At 40.3% G+C, this 26,998-nt stretch overlaps 1 protein-coding gene across 1 annotated transcript in view; it reads left to right on the forward strand.

The window, feature by feature from the left end:
* LOC149262233 (Transport protein particle (TRAPP) component) overlaps positions 1–26,062 on the forward strand; it is a 228,954-nt gene extending 202,892 nt beyond the window's left edge. The window contains exon 9 of the mRNA XM_089423728.1: positions 25,747–26,062. Within this exon, the coding sequence (XP_089279854.1) occupies positions 25,747–25,776 (30 nt within the window). The 3' untranslated portion in view covers positions 25,777–26,062. The remainder of the gene's footprint in view (positions 1–25,746) is intronic.
* The last annotated feature ends 936 nt before the right edge of the window (positions 26,063–26,998 follow it).

Consider the following 26,998-nt stretch of genomic DNA (forward strand, 5'->3'; position numbering starts at 1 on the left):
AGGATTGCACGAACTCTCGTTTGTTCATCTTATTGTCTTTGAGTTGATCTTTCAATGAGATGATTTCATTCAAATTGTTGACTTCATACTATGAAAATTTCTGAATCTAATACATCAAAAACCCCTACTGCAATATTTGGTTTATTATCTCCTACTTGTTCTTTACATTAACAAGTTATTTAATACTATAAACATTGAAATGAACACAATTGCAGCGTTCACAAATATACAGATCAACAACTGAAATAAACTGAGACAACACAAGGGACATCGTTATTTTTGGACAATCATCCCTGGAAAAACCCAATGTGGGAAAACTGGTGCAATAGATATGAGGGTTTTATTATTATGCAGATTTCTGAATACAACTAGGGTGCCAAAAATGGCTCACCCTTCAGAGATTATCCTCGGCAGTAGTACCTTTCTCTGGAGACAGATATTCCAGCTAATCAGCAACCGGATGATTGGCCCCACAGTAACTTCGATTGTTCCTTAGCTGGACAACGAAAGCTGCTCCAAGCTATCTTCTGGAACTGCGTCACCCTCCTACGACTCTGCTTCAGCCAATCAGCGCTCAGTCTGTCCCACAGAATCACCTCAGCGCAACCCCTGAAGCTGTCTGCATCAGCCTCTATGGCTTCTGCGTCAGCTTCTTTGGCCCTCTGCGTCCTCTGCGCTGGCCTCCTTAGCCTCTTCGTCAACCCTTGCTGCCTCTGCGTCAACCCTTGCTGCCTCTGCATTAGCCCTTGTAGGCTATGTGCTGCCTCTTCTGCACTCTGCTGCCTCTCTGATATGTATCCTTTAGCCTTGGATCAAAATTCTCTTGCTGAACTGCCCCTCGTTGCAATTGATCACTCAATCGATTTCCTTAGCAAACCCTGCCTCAGAAAATCGAATTCTTGATCTCTCTTGGTGTGTCTCCAATTGACCCTCAAGCCTCCTCTTATACTTTTCCTGTTGACGATTCAACGACCAAGATTAAGTCCCTAATCAATGGCTAAGATTAGATCTAGATTGATCCTCGTTATTTAGAACTTTCTCACCCATATTATATTAATACACATTAATATTTTAATTTTCCCAAGTTTAGACTTAGGAATCCCATTAAAAATATTAATTATTTTAATATCTCTTCATCTGGGTGGAATTTCCCCAAACGATTTCTGGGTCTTGGAGATCTCATGTGCCTTAGCCTCTCCAATTTTCATGGCTAGAGCACATCTGATGCTACCAAATATCAACACTCCCTCTTAGCGAGGAATGTGCTCTATTAATGCTTCACCATAGAAACATCACATTGATCTTCTGCATCGGTACCTGTGCTGATGCTTGGCCTATTGCTTCCTATACTGCTGCCCATGACACTGCGACTGCCACTGCCACATCTGTACTGCAACTTCCTCTCAACACGCTACATCATGCTGCCCATAACATTGCCATTGCTAACTGCTGCACTGTAACTCAGTTACCGAGAAGTAAGTAATTGAATTCACCTAATCACTGACATCCTGGTCAGTTTGGAAGCCTCGTGGTGCTGAAGCTACCACAACTGCTATCCTGTGCTCCCTCTGCTGCCACTGCGTTGTTGCAAACACCTATGTGCCTCTGCTGCAACCTCCACTGCGTTGCTACTTCAACACTCTAGCACTACCTTGCCGCTCCATCACACCTTGCTCTACTCGACACCTGTCATCATGCTACTGTCGTTAAGGGCTCTCGTAGCTGTATGTGATCCAAGAGTTTGGGCACCTCAAGGATCCTGCCCTTGCATGTAGTCCTCCTGACTACAACTCGATGTCACCCTATCTCCCTCCTGGAGATGTGGCTTCCATCTCTGCCAAAATGAATGTCAAACTGGTTCTCTTCTCCCTCTTTCGCTGCGGCCCCAACAAAACTCGGATTTGGATTTCTTTGGTGCAAGAAACCCTCTAAGGAACAAGCTCCTCTAGACTCCCTCTGAGTCCTGATTTCGTTCACGAAAATCCTAATCCTCCTGCAAATGTCGAACGACTCCTCTCCTATCCCCCTTCGCTGCTGCAACTTGGATTTGGATTTCTTAGCTAGAAATCCATCGAGGTAGTGCTTCCCTCTACCTTGTTTCAGTCTCCTTAGACATTGTTCTGCACTGACAGAAACAACGTCCCACCAGCTCCTCAAATCAGAATCTGCACAACTCCCTTAGCCCCGACAACTAAAGAATCTGAGCCCTTCTGGCTTTGCGCAATCAGTGAGATCTAGATCAGCTCCTCCTGGTCTCAGCGTCAATCCTTCTTGGCTGAGAAAGATGACTAGGCACTGTGTAGGCCTGATCTGCCTCCTTCTGTCTCTGCGCTGGCCCTTCCCTTGGCTCGAAATGCTGACGCAGGCTTTGCGTGAGCCTCCGCGTCACCCTCTAAGCACTGCGTCCCTTCTTCCCTTGCCACTTCAGCTCTTGAACAATGCTATCTCTCGGGAGAGCTCCTTCTGCTGCAAATTTTCAGATTTCTTCTGCTAGTGTCTTCAGTCCTCCTGTGATCTGCAATCCCTCTAATACCATATGAAAATTTCTGAATCTAATACATCAGAAACCCCTATTGCAATATCTGGTTTATTATCTCCGACTTATTTTTTACATTAACAAGTTATTTAATAATATAAACATCGAAATAAACACAATTACAACCTTCACAAATATACAGATCAACAACTAAAATAAACTGAGACAACACAAGGGACAACGTTATTTTTGGACAATCGTCCCTGGAAAAACCCAATGCGAGAAAACCGGTGCAGCATTTATGAGGATTTTATTATTATGCAGATTTCTGAATACAACTAGGGTGCCAGAAATGGCTCACCCTTTAAAGATTATCCTCAACAATAGTACCTTTCTCTGGAGACAAATATTCCAGCTAATCAGCAACCAGATGATTGGCCCCACAGTAACTTCGATTGTTCCTTAGATGGACAATGAAAGCTGCTTCAAGCTATCTTCTGGAATTGTGTCACCCTCCAGGGACTGTGTCACCCCACAATGGCTCTGCGTCAGCCAATCAAATCTTAGTCTATCCCACAGAATCACCTTAGTGCAGCCCCTGAAGCTCTCTACGTCCTCTGCGTTAGCTTCTTTAGCCCTTTGCATCCTCTGCGCTGGCCTCCTTAGCCTCTGCGTCAAGCCTTGCTGCCTCTGCTTTAGCTCGCCTAGGCTCTGCGCTGCCTCTCTGATATGTATCCTTCAACCTTGGATCGAAATACTCTTGCTGAACTGCCCCTCGCTGCAAGTGATCACTCACTCGATTTCTTCAGCAAACCCTGCCCCAGAAAATCGAATTCTTGATCTCTCTTGGTGTGTCTCCAACTGACCCTCAAGCCTCCTCTTATATTTTTATTGTTGACGAGTCAACGACATAGATTAAGTCCCTAATCAACGACTAAGATTAGATTTGGCTTGATCCTCGTTATTTAGAACTTTCTCACCCATATTATATTAATACACATTAATATTTTAATTTTTTTCTAAGTTTAGACTTAGGAACCCCATTAAAAATATTAATTATTTTAATATCTCTTCATCTGGGTGGAATTTACCAAATGATTTCTTGTTCTTGGAGATCTCATGTGCCTTAGCCTCTCCACCAATTTTCATGGCTAGAGCACATCCGATGCTACCAAAAATCAACATATACATGTCCTTAGACTTCCTCAAATTTTCAACATATGCAAGTAAATTATCTTGTAAACCATCAGTGATAATTTGCTTTGCTTTCAATTTACCTTTCTTGTACTTGTTCTTGGTAGCAGCAGAAGCATTTTCGGGAGGCTCAGGTACTTTTCCTTGAATGTATTCCAAAACATCATTGTTATCAACTATGATCTCCAACTTGACTTTCCATGCAGCAAAATTGGATGAGTCACCCAACTTCTCATTTTCCTTGAAGAAGGAAGACATCTTGACTTGACTAGATTGACTCCTTCAACTTTCCCAAAGATGATTGCTTCAATGCTTGTCCTTCACCTTAGCTTTGATACCATGTTAAATTTTCAGATTGTTCTATGTTGTATCAATTACTTTAGCCCAATTCATTGTTTCAATTAGCAATCTTTCCAATAACAATTAATCTTTCCAATCATCGATAGTAATTGAAGATAGAACAATAAATGTAATGACAAAGGAGACAATCAACACATCAACAAAAGACAATAGGTTTGGTCTAAGACTAGGGAAAAACCCCACTATGGGGAAAACCATTTGAAATTATTCTTCTATTAGATTGTCATAAAATGTTCAGTAGAGAGTGCAATGAGACTAATACAATATCATCCAACAAAATAACTCAATAATATTTAGAAATATGTTTTCAGGTTTAGAATATATCAGAGACAACTTTTCCTGTTTGTGGTCAATTTCGGTCAACGGTCAAATCTGAGTCAAACTTCTTGGTCGCATGGAGGAGGAGCTATGTGAGCCACTGAAGGCTTCTAGTCGCTCCCTTGAGCCTACAAGCCAGTGATTGTAGTCTAATTTGTCTTGTGATAAGCCAACGACTGTAACCCAAAAACCCTAAAACAAAGGCGAGCCTCGGACCCTGTAATTTCAGACTTTTGCAAACTTCTGTTGTTGTCCCAGCCTCAAATCAGTGCGAACCAATCAATGAAGAAGAGAAGAAGAAGATGATTGGTTGTGTCCAAATGAACTTTAGGTCACTTGTATTTATAGGCTTCCATGGGTGTCCAATTTGCTTTAGGGCCAACCTGTCCAAATGTGCATATGTGGGCTTTTCTTCGTAAGTACACTTTCCCTTGACCAAATTTGATGATATTTAGTTTGATTTTGGTCCTCTCAAAAAGAGGAATTCAATGCAATCATCATCTCCATCAAATGAGCTATCCATAGTGGAATTTGACTGTAGTTGCATAATTTAATACCTGCCACATTGAAAATCTTCCATCGCTGATCCTGATTAGTATGCTGCCACTTCTCCTATACTTAGGGCACTGATCCCTGGGTGGATAATGTGAATGATTCTTCCCTGTATTTGTGCCATGGTTTCTATTGATGTTACGTGGCTCAAACAGTGTGTGTGTTCTCCTTTGTTGTGCCTTGGCTCCTCCCTTGATTCTTATGAATTCATTTGACAAATGAATAATGAAAATCTAAATGAATGAGGTCAAATGGGCATCTTAGCTCAATCATTTTGGCAAAAACACAAAATCTGTTTTATTTGGTTCACTTATTGAATGGAAACATCAACAAAATCTGTTTTCTTGGCTTCACTTATTGAATGGAAACATCAACAAAAATCCGCTTTTCTTATCTGCTCCATAAAATGGGAAAATCTCACTTTTTTCTCGCACTACTCACAAGAACATTTAGTAAAATCTCGCATTCTCTCATTAAAACAATTCAACCCCTTTTCCACGTGATTGATCATTAAATAATTAAATGAAAATTAATAATATATTCTTTTCACAACTTATGAGTTTGAAGTCATAATCCTTGAAAATTTCCTAAGATATAATTCGGATCCACGCTAAATGTCAGCTTAAGACAGAATCCAATTACAAATATGCTACTCAACTAATTTTTCCATGCAAAGAAAGCTCAGACCAGCCCTTCAATTTCTAGTTAGGAACCATGACCATTACTTGCACCCGCCAAATATACAAACTTATTAATGATATACATGCCCCAAAAGGCAACCATCCCAATAAAACAAAAAAACCATGAAAGTAGAAATATTGGCCAAATGACATATTGGCTCATAATTACAAAAAAACAAAAAATAGAGGAAAAAGTATTATTTCAGATCTGAGTGAAAATGGTCCTATTGGGCTTGCTTTTTCACTATGATCAAGAAGTAGTAGTCAAATTTGATGTGTGGCCCCCTGATGGTCTGAATATCGAAAAAACAGAACTGCCCAAAAATAGTGTCCTAGAAACTGACAAAACTGAATATAAAAGGTACTTTAACTGATGGTTCTGCCATGAAGCATCTGGAAATAGACTGGTGTGATTGAGTCTCACTTGACCTTAACCCTTTAGATGCAAGAAGTGTTACTAACTTACTTGCTGGAAACACTGAGAGGGGTGAATCAATATTTCTTATCAATTAGTATATTTTTAACTTCACAGAGCATTAATTGTTATTAGCATTAGATAAATATAAACATTCATCAACACCATTCAACAATGCACAATAATAAAGACAGTAGACAGATATTTTTAGGTGGAAACCCCTCTGGGACAAAAACCACCAAACGCTTCTTAATATTTGTCTTTCAATAAAATGTACATCAATATTTTTCAGCTCCAACCCCTTGGTTTAAAGACTCCAACCTGTAGGATGCTTCAACGCCCTGGTTTACAGGGTGCAACCTGAAGGATGCTCCAACACCTTGTTTACCAGCTACAACTGGATGGACGCTCCAACGCCCTGTGCAGGGTCCAACTTGCCCTAGCACCACCCTACCACCTTGAAGTGTACACAAGCTTCAACCTGAAGGAGACTCCACTCCCCTGCCTCGCACCACCTTGCCGCCCTGATCAGTGGACGGACCACATTTCACAATTTTCAAACTGGATCCACCTGTGCTTGATATCAATAGAAAACTGCAAAACTAGAATATGCGAAACAATGCCTTTCAACCAGTCCGCATATCAAACCCTGGCTGTCAATATCAACTGTCATAAATGATTCTGTCTCTGCCCAATCTACACATCAAATCATAGCTATCAATATCCACACAATTCTGCCTTTTCTTAGTCTGCACATGAAACGCTAGCATCAATCAACCTGCCTCTGTCCACTGTTTCTATTTACTGCTGCCTCTGCTCAAACTGCTCAATGTCTCTACATCAATACACTGTCAGTCTTGTACCGTTCAACCAGCAACCAGTGTCTTACAACCTTCTATCATTGCCAGTGCAATCTGCATAAATAGTTCATCTTATGATATATATGCTTCTCTGCCTCCAACCCTATGCTCAACAATAAATACGCTTCTGCTTCTAGCAATGCCTCAGACATGTCATCAATGCATATTAAACCCTAGGCAACATACTTGATTGTTAACGAAACAACAACAAATAAGCCTGACTGTGACAGTTCAATATTCATCACTACCGTAATGACATGTCCCATACATAGCAAGCCTTCTATTGCCAAGTGTCACTGTCAAGAGTCACTGCTATATCAAGGTGACTGTGACATCAAGGTCACTGTCATCATATCACAATCATACATAAATATTATTGTCACTAAGGTTCATGACTCACTGTCAACTATGCATCCATATGAAATCACTGTCATATCAAAATTACTGTTTTGCAACAAAATATCAAAGCCATACTGTCACACATGTCCTTGCCATATCATCAAAGTCGCATCAAGGTTGCTGTCATAACTATATATCAAGTTTGCTGCCAACACCAGGGTTACCATCATAAAGATATTGCCATATATTATCATAGTCATACAGCAAGTGCCATACATTAGAACGTTGTTGCAGATCAAGGTTGCTGTCATAACATCTAAGTGACTGCCATAATACAATGGTAACTGCAATATAACAAGGTTACTGCTAGATCAAGGTGACATCGAAATCAAGGATCACTGTTATGTAACAAGATTGCAGCCATATGTTTTACTATCAAGTCATGCTGCTATATGGATCACTGTCAGGTCAAGCTGTCATACCTCAAGGTCACTTCCAGATCTCAAGATCACTCAGAAAGGAAACTCACATTATTGTTACAACATTCCTCAAGTTGAAACTAGCATTGCATACCTTTATGTTGTAACACACATTTCATATAGCCAAGGAAACTTGCCTTTCTTCGTATTACTGTTGTAATCTTAGCTTAACACTGCGTGGTGTCTCGGATCACTGGGTATTCACATGACAAGAGGAAATCCACATCACTGTAATTCATCACCACAGACCAAGGTACATTTTCTCATCAAGGTATGAACTTGGATCACAGTTTCATATTACTGTTAAAGCAGTTTGGATCACAGTCAAGGTAACTTTGGATCTTTTTGACAAAACAACGATTATAGTTAAGAGAAACTCAGATCTATCTCCTCAGAAACTTCGTATTGTGCTTCAACCTTGTCACAGAAATTCAACTAAATTGTTTTAGAAATTCGACCTTCAAGGCTTTAGATCCAAACTTGTCCAGCCTAGAATTAATCTATGAGTAATATAACTCAAGCGTAGCCCTCCTATGCAGCTCGGCTTACTGTAAATAGGTAAAATTTTTAATCCAAAAGGGGCAGCGTAAGCCTTCAGGGTGTGTGTCTTGACCTTTCACACGGGCGCAGGTATAAGCAATACTGCCACTGGAGTATACAAAGTTGACCGCAGATACAAAAGGGTTAAGAAATTGCTTCTACTTGCGCCATCAAATACACATAAGACATTTCAAAATGTGCAACTGCAAACAATCTCAGTCTGTCTTTAAATGTATCTCGACTTGTTTCAGAGAGAGGGCCACGAACTGCCCAAGACACACTCAGAAGTTTACCTACAATAAATTATTTTGAAACCCAACAAAACCCTTGTAAAATGATCACATGAAACCGCAAGGAACAAAATTCATAGCCCAGAACCAAAATTTCCCAAACCAATAGCCCGAAAGAAGTATCAGTTTATAATCTTTGCCAAACCCTAGCAACGAACAATTTTTCGTGCCTTCTAAAGATAAAAAACCTTCCTGTATAGGGTCGAAATCTTTCAGAGAAAATTGTAGAAGATATTGCGTTTTCATTCCCTATCCTTTGATTAGAATTCGACCACTTTATATAGATGTTGAAGGCGTGTCATAAAAGGGAGACGACCCTTCAAATTTTGATTTTTAAATTAAACAAATTTTGGAGCCAAAAACCCCTCTAATTTTGGCCCATAAAAATTTGAATTTTCACATTTATTTTTCATTGGATTTCAACCTTTGATTTGCATCTAAACACTAAGTCATAATAACCTTTTTGATCCTTATAATGTTCTAACCAATGCTAAGTTGCCCCCTCATCTCCTTTTGGGGTTTTTGACATGATTGTGTTTTAATTTAATTTATAACAAGGACCCCATGACATGGAGCTTTATTTAGTCAAGGAAAAGTCCTCATGATATTTAGCCAAAGAGAGGTTGCCACATCATCAAGCTTTGGGATTTTCACCCACATCAAGGGGCTTGGATCTTTGACCCAGCATACCTCTCTAACCATAAGGTCTTCCGTGATGATCCACTTACCATTGGAATCGGCACGATTCCAAGAATGCGGGGCAATTTGGAACTTCAATGGCTTATAGGATTTCCCAGGAGCTTTGACCAATGGAGCTTCCAATTGACAACAAATATCAAAAGCGTTCAATCACTGACGTTGACATCAATGACACCACCATTCAACATTATTGGGGTTGAAAATCCATCAAGACATGATTATTGACTTCCCCTCAAGCCTCAGTACTATCTCCCACACATCATTCCTCATGAAATATACTCTTTCACCATGGCATCCCTCCAAACCTGCCGGTGTGTTTCCTCCTCAAAGGTAGAAGGCTTGTACTCATTGATGCTGCTCATCAAGGACATATAATTGGAAAAATATCGCTGGTTAGTCTACTCTTGGTGCTGCTAGGAGCCTCCAAATCAAGGTTACTTGGGAGCGGGAGCGACATTTTCAAAAGCTTCTGGTTTGGGAGTGATTCGGGGAGCGATAATATATATATATATATATATATATATATATATATATATATATTATTTTTTTATATTTTGATGCATATATGTCAACAAAAGCATGTAGAATGATGAATTAGATATAAAAAGCATAAAAAACATAGATTGAACCATATAACAACAATCATCTAGAAGTTATAATCTTCATCAACCACGTCCACAAGTTAGTAACATACAACATATTGAGTCTCATGATTCATCAATCTTAAAGTTTCAAGCTTTCAAAATTCAATATATAACATTTATCATAATTGATCACCAAAGTTGTACTTGTAAGCTAAGTGTAACCATTACAACAAAGAATATCTAACATGAAATGAAACAACTTTCAACTTTCACGAAGCGTCATATTTATAATTCATTAGCAATGAGTTATAATTGCCAACTTCAAACTTCAAACTTAATTGTCATATATTGTTTACAAAAAATATCATAATAAATATGAAAGAGTCAACAGATAAAAACTACTAGAAACTAGAAAAGACAAGTAAATCTATTATCTATTGCTAATGCTTGGGCCTCTTGCCACCATGAGAAATGTCTAATTTTTTAGTCTTGTTGGAAAATCAGGATCTTTGTCATTAATATCACCCTCTAAGCATTAATATTAAGAGGTATCTTTGTCATTACCTCTGGATCTGTATAGGGGTCTGTCATTAATATCACCCTCTAAGCATTAACATAAGATAGAAAAAACATTGCATGTCAAGTCAAGATTTTGTTTGAGTGATGGGTACTTTTTAGTAGGGTCATGATAGAGGAGTTCAACAACCAATGTCACTAACATCAAGGTACATAGAGGGATTGGTGCTCTTGATTAAATACGAGTTCCATACCCTAATACATGACAAAATCTAATGGAAACATTGTAATCCCCCTAATCCTAAAATCCTGAAAAACTGATAAGTCTGCTGGATTTTGAATGAGATCTAAAATTCTACTTTCTCCATATGAAATCTAATGAGGTCGGAACCACTCTCAAACATCCTGAGTCATTTCATGGTAATGTTAAAAATTTAAGTAAAAGTGACATTCTCCTTAATCTTCATTTTCATCATTTTACTTTAAGATTTTAACATTACCATGAATTGCATATCAATACTAGCGCCATAGGCTTGATTATTAGGCTGCCCCACTAAAAAGTTATTTGTTTCTTTGGAAAAAAATTGCATTTGGAATGTTACTGCAATTTTTTTTTTTTTGCAAAAAAGATTAGGGAGCTCCCCTAATCGCTCCCTAAAAACCAGGGAGCCTTTTTTTAAAGGAAGCGCACTCTCGAAATCGCTAACCCTTCGGGAGAGATTTCGGGAGCGCGGTCCCGAGTAGCTCCCGAGTAGAGCGCGAATTGGGAGCGGGTTCGTGGGGTGGGGGGCGCTCCCTCGCAACCTTGCTCTAAATGCTCCTTGGCATCCCTCAAGGTCTATTTAATCCATCTCAGCCTCCTCTTGGTAGAGCTTGAAGGAACATCTTGTTCCTCCTCCTGATTAGAAGGTTGCGGCCTTGCTGTTGGTGCTCTTGGTGGAACCTCTCGCTCCCAATCCCCTACCACTGCTGGACCTGTCTCATGTGACCTCCTAAAGGTCCTACCCTCCTCAAATATGACATCTTGGCTAACTACTATCTTCCTCTGCCCCAGAATGTAGACCTTGTAGGCCTTTGAGATCTCACTGTATCCAACAAAAATCCCTCTCTCAAATGAGGGCTCCAGCTTAGTCCTCTTCTTGGATGGAATATGGACATACACTAGGCTACCAAAGATGCGAAGATGGCTCACCTCTGGTCTCATTCTTGTAAATGCCTCCTCAGGAGTCTTGTCCTCCACTACCTTGTGAGGACTCCTGTTTTGTAGGTACAATATTGTGTTACAAGCCTCCGACCACAAGAACAAAGGCAAGTCCTGATCATGGATCATTGCCTTTGTCGCTCTGACTATGGTCATGCTCTTCCTCTTTGCCACTCCATTCTGTTTTGGATTGTAGGGCAATGTTAGTTCTTTTTTGATTCTTCCCTCCTTGCAGAAACCCTTCAACTCCTTGGAATTATGCTCACCCCATTGTCTGATCTCAACACTTTGATCTTCTTCTTAGTCTAGTTCTCCACAAGAGCTTTAAACTCTTGGAATTGACCAAAGACCTCATCCTTGGCCTTCAAGAAGTAGATCCATGTCCTCTTGGAATAGTCATCTATGAAGGTCACAAAATAACTAAACCCAGAGATAGACTCCACTGACATAGGACCACAAACATTGGAATGCACCAAATCCAACACTACCATGGACCTAGTCTCACTATTTGGAAACATTGCTTTGTTATGCTTGCCAAGTTCACATCCTTTGCACACACCATTCGATGCCACACTAAACACTAGAAAACCAATGGCCATCTCCTGTAACAATGGTAGTGCTGTGTAGATTAGATGCCCCATCGTCCTGTGCCAAAGCTTACTATGGTGGTCACTATCATGTACAAGGGCCTTCACTGGCTGTCCTCTCAATGCATACAAATTGCTGTCTCTGCTGTGTATCACTCGCCTCATGCTAGGATCAACTCCTTTCGGCCTAACAAATACCTCACCTACCATGAAACTGACCTCAAGTCCTCTATCCTCAGTCGAAATGGAGAGCAAGTTCTTCTCCAACCCAAGTGCATACAATACTTCACTTGCATTGGACTTAGAGTCCAACTAGCACTGTATGCTAACAATACCCTCCACATGAAGATCACAATGCTCCTTGGCCATACTGGTAAACACTTAAGAGGTCGCAAGATTCTGTCATATGACGAGAAGCTCCACAATCCACAAACCATACACCACTTGTCTTGGTGCTTGTAAGACACGACACAAATGCAAAATCCTCAAATTTCTCAGCTAACTCATCCATTTGTGTGGAGGCAATTGTTGATATCTTCCCTTTGCCTTTCTTCTTATTAGGGCATTTTCCAACATAGTGACCATACTTGTGACATGCAAAGCACTTAACTTTGCTCATTTCCCTCTTTTTCTCTCCCTGTGAAGATCCTCCCTCACTTTGGTTCTTCTTGGACTTATCCTTGCTCTTCTTTGCTTGTCCAGTAAGAGCAGGTTCCTCATCTCCATCTCCACCTCTATGCTGCCCACTAGATATCAAACTCTCCCATATCTCCTTTTGGGTGAAGTCATCTCACAACCCGGTTCAGTCAAGAGGCTGGTCATTAGCAAGGATACTTGTTACAAAGGTAGCCCATTGCTTGGTACAACCACTGAGGGCTATTTAAACAAGTTCATCCTCATCCACAACCTCCCCAACAACTAACAATTCATCACAAACCTGTTAGATTCTTGTGAAGTATGAGGCTACAGTTTCAGATCTGTTCATTCTTATGTTTCTTAGTTTCTCTCTTAGCACCATCTTCCTATTTTGGTTGTTAATTTGGTATAGTTACATCAATGTTGACCACATTTGGTGAATTGTTTGCTTCCCTGGTATGTGAGGGATTATATGATCCTTCACAACATTCACTATGATCCCTATATAGTGTAGCCTTCACATATTTCAAATTGTGTTTGGTTGCTTATGTAGGATCCAAAGGAACTTGGATCTCTTTTTCTGCAAGTTCCCACAGGCTATTTTCCATCAAAACAATGGTGATCCTCTCCTTCCATGGATTGAAGTTTGCAACCCCCTCTAATGTATCTTCAAACCTCAGACTTGATGATGCCATCTCACCATATCGATTACAACCACAAAATCGTCATTGCAAAATATTTTTTTTTCTTGTTGTAAAACCCTTGTGTTGTATGCAAGGCTACAAGAGACCCCCCCCCCCTCGAATCCACTCCCAAAGCGTGCTCTGAGTAGGAGAGACCCCAAGACCGTGCTCCCAAAAAAACTTGCGCTTCCTGCCAATTTGAGAGTGATAGAGGGAACATTTGCTCTCGTATCGCTCCAGGAGTGAAATTTAGGTGTGGGGAGCGATACAAGATATCGATCTTGTGAAAAAAAATATGCTCCCGCCCTATTGAAAGTCATGCGCGGCCTACTTGGAGGAGAAATATTTTTGGAGGGAAAAACAAGGTCCAAAAGAATAAAAGGCCTCCTCTTCGACATTGTATCATTTTCATGAGCTTGAGAGAAAGGAAGATTGAGAGGGTTTGGGCTTGAGGAGCTTGAGAGAAAGGAAGATTGAGAGGGTTTGAGCTTGAGGAGCTTGCAAGGGAGATTGAAGGCACCACCATTGGAGAGCCAAAGAGGTAGGGTCTAATCCCATTTTTTTTTCCATGTAGCATTTGTGTTTTTTATATGTTGAATGAAAGATGTTCTCTTCTCCTACTCTTTCCCAATTCCCATTCCTCCATTTTATTGCAAGCAATAAACTCAAAATTCACCAAACATGATGGGTATATGGCTTTAGCCTTCTCTTGTTGGTTCATTTTTTTTTATGATGATGGTGGTGGGAAGTAGAAGAAGAAGAAGTGATGAAGATGATGAAGTGGATAGTAGTGGATTAGGAAGCCCTGGAGAAGAGGAAGAGGAAGAGGAGGAGGAGGATAATGGGAGTGGAGATGATGATGGAAAGATGTTAAGCTTAGGTATGTTCTATGCTTAGAGCAATTTATTTCAATTTTCATAGTTAGCTCAATATCTTTTCTAGACTAGCAATCACATCATCATTAAAGTAAACTTCAGATAGAACATAAACATAAATCGCAGAAGACAAGCCAAGACAAGAGGACACAAGATGTGGCGCCAGCCAGGGACAAACCCCAAAGTGGGGAAACCCTTGATCAATTCTTCTTATATTCTTCAATAGTTCAGCAGAGAGAGATAGTACATATACATCAGAAGTCAACACTTTGACTTGACAAAATAAGAGCAAAGATCTTCACCATGAAGATGAGGTTGCAGATCTGAGGAGATGAACTGCAGTTCTAAATCCGGATGAAGGCAAACATTCTTCCAAGGTGATTCCATCACCTTGTTGCATCCATCACCATGTTGCTTCCACCATCAAGCTGCATCTCATCATGCTGCATCTTATCATGCTGCATCCTTCATCATCGCTATGCAGCACTTCATTACTATGCTGCACCCAACATGCTGTCATCTACATGTTGCATACTACGACACAGTCATGGAACAACCTTAGCTGCTTGCTATGGCTTGCAGCCTAGCAAAGCAGCTAGCTGTAACTTGTAGATATGATTTAGCAGAGGTACCTAACTGTACCCCATCTAAGACATCAAACCTCTGAGAAGGACATCCTAAACTGTTCTCTATAATGCGGATCTATGCTCCATCCATGATTGCATTAGTCACATAGATCCTACACCCAAGACTGTAGCTTGTTTTCACTTGCTCCTACAGGGTGCATAAACTTTTGTCCATGCATGGAAAATCTTCCACCTAGCACAAACTCAACATAGATGCAACATGCATCTTCCCCTTGATTGATATATCTTTGCTGCAATTTAAGGTTTGGTTAGGGCAAGATGACAATCATCTTCAACCCACTCAAACATGCCCAATCTTCCTTGAAATTGTTGCGGCCTTTACTTTTATTCTTGCTAAGCTGAACAACTCCCTAAAATAGAGTCTCAACCTCCTTTTATAGCTGTCCAAAATGACCTGCGGCTGTGATAAGACTTCAGTACCCTGCGGCTCCTTAAGTCAACCCTTAAGTGACCCTAGAATCCTTCTATGAGCTGTGGCTTCCTTTCCCCTCAACTCGGACCTGTGTAGAGGATGAAACTAAACCAAAGCAGTTCTATCATTCCTCACATCTTGTCCTTTTCTTGACTGTGGATTAGGGCCTCCTTTAGCTGCGGATTAGGGCCTTCCTTCTGCTGCGGATTAGGGCTCTTCTAGCTGCGGATAATGGCCTCTTCTAGCTGCGTATTAGAACTGACTACGGCTAGGGCTTCTTGGATCTGCGGCCAGATCTCCTTCAAGACTGCGGCTAGATGGTCTTCTTGCATGACTGTGATTAGGGTTGCGTATGAGACTCTTCCATGATCCTCCATGACTGCGTCTAGATCGAATTAGTCTCCTCTATGGCAGTGTATAGATCTCCTCTTACCTGCAAGATGATCTCCTCATAAGACTGCAACTAGGGCATCTTAGGTTCATAGTCTAGGGCTTCTCCCTCTAGATCTCTCTAGCCACCAAACCCAAAACAAGTGGAGAGAGATCATGAGTGAAGTGAGTGTGAGCAATGACTCTCAAGTCATCTCCTTTTATACTAAAACGTTGAGCACTTGAGGGGTTTATTTGGTTGCTGGCCGACCTTGATGATTTGTCCAATAACACAAATAAATTCATATCTCCATGAATACTTATCAGAATCGGATGATTTAGATCAATCCTACACCTCTCGATGAGAGGGATCCAAGAAAAAAATCAGTTGCCATAAATAAGATGACCCACATGGAGTTTGGCCCTAGTTGCCAATTTTAACAGAAAACCAAGGTAGACCAAACCCCCTCGTGGAAATATGTTGCTAGGAGTGCAGGAGGGAAAGGGGGTGGAACCACTAAATTTACATGCCCTCATTTCAAAATCACTTACGCAAGTTCATATACCCGTACTCGAAATCATCTCTATGGGAAAATGGCATGGGATGGAACTAAGAAAATAAGAATCAAACCTGTCTAATTGTGTCAACACAACAAAGAGCCAAATACACAAGGGAAGAGAAGGAAGCCCAATACAAATGTAAAAGATCAAAGGGCAAAGTTGAACATGACACCACTAGCCCACATAGAGCAAGAACTCCATCAACATCCACCCATGGTAGTGGATACAGAGCCATAGACACAACCATCTCTTTAAGGTGTAGAACAATATCATAATTCCTTGATCAAGGGTGTAGGGATGGCGTGGATGCAAAATTTTTCTGGTTTCTCTATGCATGTGGGATACCATTCAATGTTCTTCACTCACCTATTGGCTGAAATGGTTGTTACCATCAATGGTGCCCCTAAAAGATACAAGATCCCTGGGTACGACGAGGCTAGAACTATGGGCTTGATCGTGAAAAAACCAAAATAACAAATGCTTTGGGTAAATTCACAAATGCTTGGAACGAATATGGGGTATCCATCGTATTTGATGGCTGGACAAATGTAAAAGGCAAGCCATTGTTAAATGATATTGGTGTTTCTGCTATCGGTGCAATCTTCCTTTCATCGCATGATTACTCATAAAAGTTCAAGACTGCCATCAACATTGCACAACCATTAATTCAAACAATTGAAAGTATTGGGCCATACAATGTCATCCAAGTCATCATTGATAATGCTTCTAATTGTAAGGCAGCGGGAGCAATCATTGATGATAAATACCCCAACATATTTTGGTTTGGGTGTTTGGTTCACACAATGAACCTTTTGATGCATGACATTATTAAGATGAAGGAACCTCAATACAAATGGATTGGTGAATTGTACAAGAGAGGCAAGAAAATGATAAAATTTATTACTAATCATAGCAATACCCATGGCCTTTTCCATAGTCACTCAAGGTTGGAGCTATTGAAGATTGTGAAGACTAGATTTGCTAGCTATTACCTCACCTTTAGGCACCTTTTGTAGGTAAGAGAGTCATTGGCTACCATGGTATCAAGTCCACATTGGTAGGTATTAAAGGACAGGGCTGCAACTGCAACTGCAACTGACAAGGAAGATTTTGAAGAGGTGGAGCACATCGCTCTTGATGGTCAGTTTTGGGCAAGTGTGAGGGATGTTTTGCAATACACCAAGCCCATTTATAACATGATTCATTTTGCAAATACAAATGCACCGATGATTGGGGAGGTGTATGAGCAGATGGATAACATGTTGGGGAAAATAAAAGATATTGTTCAATTGAAATATCTTATCTTATATGATCATATTCACAAATATGTGTGTGCACGGTGGGATAAATTTAATGTTCCACTACATGCCTTGGCATATGTCCTTATGCCAAAATACTACTCTCCATCTTGGTTGGGAAAACCTGCACCTGGGGGTGGGGTTAGGATCAAACCCCATACAAATCCAGAGGTACAAGTTGGGTATATGGCAACATTAGATAAGCTGGTCCCTGACAGGGAGGAGTGTGCTAGATTGCGTGGAGAATTAGGCAAATACTTCAGTCAAACTAGAGTGTTTGGTTCTTTGCATGCAATCGAAGATAGGGACAGAATGAATCTTGTTGAATGGTGGAACATGTATGGCTCTGGGGGACCTTTGGCAAAATTGGCAGTAAAAGTGCTTTCACAGTTGTTAATACTTCTTTTGCAGAGAGGTGTTGGAGCACCTATAGCTTCATCCATAATGTGAGAAGAAACTGCCTCAATGAAAACCGATTAGAAACTTGGTTTTTGTGCACTACAACTTGAGGTTGTTGACACATTATTTTGAGTGGGCTCGTGTTGATAGATCATATATGACTTGGGACAACAACCCAAAGGAGGATAATTTGGAGGATGGAGCTATACATTTAGAAGAATTGGAAGTAGAGCTTTTGAAAGATGATGATGAACCCGCAGCAACAACAAAAACAACAACAACAACCATGCTACCCCCATCATCCACTAGTAGTGCTCAAGTTGCACCAGCTTTGCCTTTTCCACCACCTCCATCTGCAACATTGCATGGAGGTCATGTGCCTTTTGGTTCTGGATGTGGGCATCCCACTATGTGGGAGGAGACTCCCATTTCTCATGGATCACGAGAAAATAAATTAGAGGTTTCTCATGGAAAGAAGAAATTTAAGAGTATAGATTTACGTCTTTTCTAGTTTGTACTTGTAGTACTTTTTTATAACTATTGACTCTTTCATATTTATTATGATATTTTTTGTAAACAATATATGACAATTAAAGTTTGAAGTTGGCATTTATATTTCATTGGTAATGAATTATGAATATGATGCTTCATGTAACGTTTCATTCCCTGTTTGAAACTTTGATATTCTTTGTTATAGTTTGGTTATTGGTAATGGTTACAAGTACAAATTTGGTGGTGACAAATGTTATATATTGAATTTTGAAACTTTGAAACTTCAAGGTTGATGAGAATCGAGATGTTGCAACTTGTGGACCTGTGGTTGATGAAGTATAACTACTAGATGAATGATGTTATATGGTTTAATCCATGTTTTTATGTTTTTTATCACTAATTCATCATTCTACATGCTTTTGTTGACATATATGCATCAAAATATATAAAAATATATATTATATAAAAATCGCTCCTGACCCGGAAGCTTTTCATGCTGGCGACTCCCATGTCATTAAGGACCCAACAACATGTTCACCACATATATTCCCGCCATAGATATGACAAGCACCCCAAGATATCCTTCATTGAAATCCATGAAGAATATGCCAATGTTCGATGGGGATCCACATTTCACAGCCAACCATGTGGTAAGGTTCATAAGGTACCTTTCAAAGCAAAATATAACTCGACCTTGTAGCCAAATGGAATTGTTTGTCCTATTGATTGCCCCAAGTACTGATTGGCTTGAGTCATGTAAACCTAAAAGCATTCCTTCTCTTCCAATGTTGACTAAGCACTTCTTGTTGCATGAAGGGCCAAGTTTCCAATCTCATGAAGACATATCCCAAATGTTAGATATGGCCCTTTGAGAGGAGGAAGTTATTGAATATGGTTTTATGCTCGAGGAAGAGTCTCTTATTGATGCATACTTTAATGATGGTGCCAAGGGACAGACTCATGAATTGGAAAGCATGTCCTCTAAGGATAACAAGGAAGATCTAAACCCCAAGAGCCCTCAAACATTGCAAGAATGGATGATGGAATATGAAAAGTCTTGCAGGAAACTGATGGCCACATATAACTCCCAAGAGATTTTCTCCCACTATTGTGAGCAATCGGAAAGGCTTCGTAACACAAAAAGTGAATATAAAGAGAGTCCTACTAATGACCTTCTTGCGGCATTTTATCAAAATCATGTAGTAAATACCTTGGAGGTCATTCTTCAGGAACGGATGAAGGAGGAAAGTCATCCCTGTCTAAAGAAGAGAATGAATGGCATCCTAACCAACATCAAATATATAGTGAAGAATGGGAGGGTTTGAGGGAGATCATGATAGTCGAATAAACGAAGAATCTACGATTGACTTTTGGGTTGTTGATTGGGGAATTGGGTATGATTATAGAAATCAAGACCCCATGGTTTATCAAGTCCATAAGAATGAGCTCAGAGAGGAAGAAAATACTCTGCCCCTTCTGAATAACAATGTTGATCATTATGAAGCCCTTCCTAGTGGTTAGAAAGGTCTCTTCTTTATGTTCCAAGATGATTCAATCAAAGAAGAACCTTATGAGATTGTGGGAAATTCTGATGACTCTAATATAGAAGAAATTGAGGAAGATGCTTCCCTAGGCCATGCCACTGATAAAGGTTTCTTCTTCATGTTTGAGTGTTCCTCCCCTACCCTGGAAATAGATGTTTGTGATGATGTTCATTCCCCTAGTCTTGATGAAGAGTTGCTTTCCCCTATGTAGAATCAAGAATCATGGTTTTTCCCCAAATATAATGTTGGGTCCACTTCTTGCTTTCCCAATGACCAAAATAGTATCATCCTAAACATGTTTGAGTCTTTCACTCCTTCTTACCCTAAGGATGATAGGCCCGAGATAGTTCTTCATCAAAGATTCATATACTTGGTCATTGACATTTCCATCTCCTGGTTGGAGGATCAAATCCAATCCTCTCGACTAGTGTCTTTTCCTTCTTCCAGGGTTCCTTTCTATGGCATGTGGGTCTCTTCTTTTCCCACCTCCCTCCCTCGCAACCCCTCATATCATTGTTCCCATTTGTATTGTTGCTGCAAAAATAATCATGGAAGCATGCATTCTTGTATTGATCAATTGACATGTTGGTTGCATTGGGTCTATGATTATACCTAGCACTTGACATTGTATGTTATGCATGTTAGAGTAGGATGCTTGCATGTTGATTTCCGCATTAGAACTAACGTCATATGATATTTTTCATGATAGATAGATGCATACTTGCATATTTTATTTTTTGTTGATTTTATGGCCTCACATATAGCATGTGCGATCATGAGACGCCACTAAAGCATGCTGCCCTATGTTTTTCCATTTATTATATGTGCAGGTGATAGGTCTACGGTAACCAAGAGATTGTTGAAGTTCTTGTGACCTCCCGTTCAAGTAGTTTTGCCCACTTGTTCGAGAGATCATGTCCTGGTTGGAGCCAAATGTTACCCACAATTTTGTGGGTGATATCCCTAGGAGATTTTTTTTTCTCCAAGGTCCTCAACTGACAGCCAGCAACCCCTTGTAGCCACCAACTAGCTCATTGTGCCATTTCTCCACCACCTGAGCCAGCCATGTGGTTCCTCGCCCATCTGCCATGATCGTATGTTTGAAGGTGGGCCTCCCGAACTTAAAGGTATGCCTTGTCATTTGGTAATTGAGTATTGTAGTTTACTTATCATGGACACTTCTGGGCATGGATTAATGGAGGGATTCAGAAGAAAGAATGGTTAGGTTTGTGCCCTTGTCCCCTAGACCCCTTTTGGATATTAACCTTGCATTCTAGTCCCGTTGGATCTCTTTTACTAACCATTTGGCTTTAGGGATAGTATTTCATGGGAAACCCCGATTTTGGTTGCGTGGTCCTGCTCCCTTATCTGCTTATATTACCCCTTCTCCACTCATTATTACCCCATTCATCACCTCTCCCACCCGGGTCCACATTCCTCCATTGGGTCCACATAGGGTTAGATCGCCCCTTCCCCTTGCCCACACCTTGGGTCATGGCCTGGAATGATGCTCAGAGGTTGATGCAGCTAAAAAGAAAGGTAAAAACATATTTGGCCACATTCAACAGGAAAATGTACCACAAAATGCAAAAGATAACTGGGACAAACACATTTAGCATGTGGGCAAAAGCCAATGCATGAGCTCTACCCCATCATCATGGCCATCACCTTGGTTCCTACAGGTTCTATGAACCTCCTTCATCATATTGGAACCCATGATTGTCCCAACCCTTGGTGGGAAATGAACCGCCCTACCTTAAAAGGGGGTATTTGTTACAATATCTTATGCATCATGCTCTTACCCCTTGAACCCCAAGCAATTAATCAAAGAAAATGATAGAAAAGGCAAGACATATAAAGAAGGGTGGAAAAATCAAGGTTGGGGCACCTTATGTACCACGATTGCTCCCTCCTATACATTATAAACCCAAGTGTGGGCTTCCCTATTATTAGCTACCCTTGTAGCCCAACATCTGACGCAGGGCTGCCCCTTTCTCATCCCCTGCTTCATTCACCTATTTGCCGCATGCCACCACCTTTTGAACGATGTACCTTGAACATATTATCCCTTTAGAAGTAGAAACCACCTAAGAGGATACTTGGTTGACCCCATTTGGAGTTTAGGAGACATTGGCACATCCCGAAACCCATTATGGAAGGGCAGGGCATTATGAAGTCCCCCTCTGTGGTCCATATTGGTAAGCTCATTTACTCGATTTCTCTAATGACTTGTTGTATTGGAAGGGTAGGGGATGCATTTGATTTTATGCAGGATTGAAGATGGTCTCCATCTTGGGTCTAGTCTCTCTATATTGGGTCCTGATTCTCCAGAGGGCTACATTGGCACATGTAGGGTGTGTGTTGAGATCCATGGGCCTCCACAACAATAGACAACACTCCATGGATCCTCAAGGATGGTTAGAGATGCTCGAGATGCTCCCATTGGAGGAGGAAGATGCACCTGGTTCATCTTTGCCCAACTGTCCCCATGTACCATGCACTTGGCAGCTAACCAAGGACTTGTAGGACAATGTGGCATCCCCTACACTATCATCAGAGCCCTTGCAGAGGATCTACAAGCATCTTCGACTCATTTGGAGATCCATAAGGTTACTATTGTGCCCCCACAACCATTAGGAGCACCATAGGCTTATTGTTTGGAGAACAAGGGGCCAACGCCTTGTCCATCACTTTTTGAGGGTCCTACCCTTCATTATGGCACCCATGGACCTCATTAGGCCTCTTAAAGGGCCCTACGACATGCATGGATTTTAGTTTACCTCTTGAGAGGCTTATTCTTTCATTTATGAGCTAGTTTGGTGGGCTTGTCACCAAAAGTTAGATTATTAGAACATTATTTTATTTTTGAGGCTTATGTAGGTCAAGGAGGCTAATTCAAATTCCTCATTAGTGTATAAATACAAGTGAGATGAGTTCATTTGCTAATCATCACTTTGTATTGGATCTATTCTCTCTCTTGAGAATTTCACACTTTTTCTAGAGGATGAATTGGAGCTTTATGGATGAATTTTGATGTGTGGATATTGGTCTATCTTATCTTGGAGCTTCTCTTTTGTCAATTGTGGATGGTTGGATATACTCTGTTACATGTAAGTACATGCTTTTAATGTTATTCTTGTTTTACTTTGTCATATACATTGGACTGGGATTTTCGCTATTTCTAGGGCTAATTGTTGCATGCATTTACTGCTTAAAATTGTGGAATTTTGTCTCTATTATAGCATCTCTCAATGTATGGGCCATGTAATGTGAACGAAATCTCCTAGGGGTAATTCTATCAAAGAATTTGACCTTGATAAGCCATCTCCTTTGCACATCGAAGTATAAAAGCTGCAAGATTGCTTCTCCTTGACCTAGAAGGCTAGCAAAGTGGTCTTGAGGCCTCCTTGACTAAGAATCAAGAATCCTACTCATATTTCATCATAGACTCCATTCTCCCAAGACTAAGGCACTGATCTACCAAGAGGTGGTCACCAAAAATCACATCCTTTCACCTTCATTCAGGTCTAGCCAAGTTGGGGCACTTAGGGCATCAATTTCCTGGCAAGCTAGCCCTCCAAAAAGTTCAATCTCTTAGGGTCCCCTGCTCTGGTGTTTCTTCAACGTCTCCTCTAATTTTGAAGTCATTCCGACAGTCGTGTTGGGAGAAAAGGCAAGCCCCAGCTCCGGGATCAAACTTTTCCTTAGCATCCCCAAGGCTAGTACCTCATAAGATCAAGTCAACGCCTTCAAGTGAAAATTCTTTCTTTGATCCTTTGCCCAAAATGTCTAGGGTAAGAACATCATTGGTTGTCATATTCATTCCTCCTATCCAGACCGGGTCCACTTGGTCCTGTGTGGTCCCGTTCCTTTGAAAGACAATTCTTCTGGAAAAATCCAGGATACCAATTACAATAAGGATTTTAGGGATTGGGAAGTTCCTTCATAAGTCATATCCCATAAACGTAACCCTTAAATCCTCGCTTCCTTTCCCTAGAAGACATTGTACCTTGCTTAGAAAGCAAGCAAGCCTTATCTCTCTAACTCTTCCAGGAAAGGGATTATTAGGGCCACTCCACATCATTTCATTAACCTATCCTTCATTGGTGACTGCATAATATATGGCTCTCTTCCCATTGGTGAAAGTCCGTAAATAGAGGGGCGCCTTAGCTGAGGTGACAATGGGCTAAGTCTCCATTTGTTGCCCTTGGCCTAGCCTTTGCCCTTTGAGTGGTAATAGGACCTTTACTAATAAGCACCTAATTATTTTATTACATGAAGAAAAAACGTTATATAAATTTCCTCAGCCATTTTATTTTGTTAAGGGGCCAAATTTGGGGTATTACAAAGATCAAGATGTAACTGAAAACTTTGTGGGGAGAGACACCTTCAAGAACAGAGCGATTGTGAAATGCCTAATAAGAAATAGTTGCTGGTTTTGAGGGAGTCCTTATCTGTCATGAGCCAAACAATGTTGCTACTGTCAAATGGGAAACAACATTGCTGTTTTTGCCTACCATGCCACTTCAGTGCTAAGGTTTGGGCAGAACTGTGCCTCCTATTTTCACAGTTTTCTCAAACCATCTGTGTCACCTTGCGTGTGGCATGCCACACGAGGGAGGGCCATCTGCCAACTATTGTTCTCAGTCTGATTGTTGGAATTCCACTGCCTACTCCAACCAAAAGGAGCTGTGATAAGTTGCTTCCATGTGAGGAGGCAGAGCCACTGTAAGAAAGTATGCTGAGAAATATGCCTAGTACACTGCTGCATTGCAAAAGAGCCTTGAGCTTTAGAAACAAATGGCGTAACAAGGAAGAGTGGGCATTTCACATGGAGTCGTTGGAATCAACAAAATATCAATGCAATTAAAGAGAGACTAAAATTTTTTGAATGCAGCTAAAGGAGGAAGAAACAAATTAGACTGACGTGCACAATGCATGAATGACAGCAGAAGGAAATAATAAATAAAAGGTTACGAATGACCTATCATCTTGCTTCTTGGCACCTTGACTGCCTATGTGTCAAGCCTCTATTTATTCAAATAACATGTAGATCTTACTAGCTCACACCTTATAGTTTATTTATTTGCAATAAACCTAGGATATACATTAGAAATGATCCATAAACTACCGTGGATATTCCACTGGATAGTTCGTCACAACAGATCTAATAAAATATACTGAAATCCAAAATCTATACTATGAGGGTTAATTTTTCTTATATTTTCTGGATTTATTAAATTATTCTTTTCTGTTTGTGCATGCAATATATAAAATGCGGAAAATAGAGAACTCACAGACCACATTAATACCAAGATATGACCTAGGAAACTCTTTCAGGAGAAAACCCAGCTAGAAGGTGAGGCTGCTCTGCTCTCTCTTTCTCTGAATGAAAATGGTGCAAATACAGAACGTAAACCATCTCTGTTCTGCACTCTCTCTATCCACTCTCAGCTACTCTGCTCTACTATGGAACAAAATGCACTAAAGCTATTCCCTGACTGAGGTTTACTTGAACTATGAACCATAGCTCATCTAACTAACCATAACCAGTGTTGTAATTTTGGAATATAAATGTTTATGCAGTAAGTACTCAGGCCTTTGTTAGGATAGATTGTCTATCTAATACATTACAGACTTGTTCATGTTTTCTAGTGCTCTGTTTCAAGGAAGTTCATTGTGAATGATTTAATAGTGTTGTATGACATGGTTGATGATCTGGTTTGTTCTTATTTTGTAGGTTCTTCAACGGGAAGCAAGATTGGGTTAGAATTGGATCAGGAACCCAAATTGACAAGAGTCCTTGGTGAGAGAATGTGTCTCAGATTTCATCTTGGCTTCTGGGTGCAGTATTATTATGGAACATTTTGCTCTCTTCGACGATATGTTCCATAGGTGAATGTTATGTATTTTGATGTTCAATTGCATGCAGTGAAAGCACAATCTCATACTTGAGACCATTACGGGTGGCATATAGTGAAATTGAATTAATTTTTTTGAGGTAATTGGGTTCTCTGCTGTACGCAATGTTAAGTTCAAAAAAGTATGCTTCTCAATCTTGCACTCATCTGAAGTTGGTCATATGGATTTTTTAAAGAGAAAGTCCTATTATATGAAATATTTTTTGTCGCTCATTTGTATTATGCATACTAAGGATAGAAAGTTGAGAACCTAAACATTAATAGATTGTCCTTGAAAAATAGGTTTCTCAAAAATGTGAACTAGTGATCAAATTTTTTACACTTTCCCCGGATGAGCTTTAGATATATATCATTGAAAGGCTAGATGAATTTCTGACTTAAAAATATTTACTTTAGTTTGTGGGGTTGAGTGATTGGTTTCTGAGGATGCTGGAATATTAAGATTTACAGGCTTCTCGCTTGCTGTTGTGTGAAGAGAATACTCTTTTGAGTTTAGTCTAATGAGTGCCTACAGATTTACAGAGCAGATATTGTATGTCTACCCAGATATCAGATGCTTCATTGCTTGATCATATTGTAGTCCAAAGTGTCATGCCATGGATGCAAATGTTTTCAAACTTGTAAGGTAGCTAAACTGCTTTAGATGGTTCAAAGTTCGTTGTTGAATTGCTTTATTAAGTGCATATTGGGCTGGCTCCTTACTTAACATCTAACTGGTGGGGCTAAGACTTACCTCCTCTTGTTCCTTGATGTTTGTGGCTTGAGTGGGCCTAATGGTTAAGAGCATGTGTTTCCTCCTAAGAGGTCACAGGCTCAAAACTAGAGGGGGTAGAGTATATATGCCTTTGTAGACTTACCAGTCAAATCGCTGCGCGGAGATGGGTCCCTTGTCCCACAAACAAGGGGGTCTCATACACCAATTTGGTGTGTGGATTGGCCGTGACCTTAAAAATAGATTATAATAAATAATATTTCTAAAGTTATATGTGAGTTTGATGCATAGGTACCAAGTTTGAATTTGAATGCGGTATGATTATAGTAAAATACCTTCTGGCAAAAATCTACCAAAAA

This window comes from Pinus tabuliformis, chromosome 6, assembly GCF_031772625.1.
Source record: "Pinus tabuliformis cultivar Carrire ecotype Pingquan chromosome 6, CPIR1, whole genome shotgun sequence".
NCBI lineage: Eukaryota > Viridiplantae > Streptophyta > Pinopsida > Pinales > Pinaceae > Pinus > Pinus tabuliformis.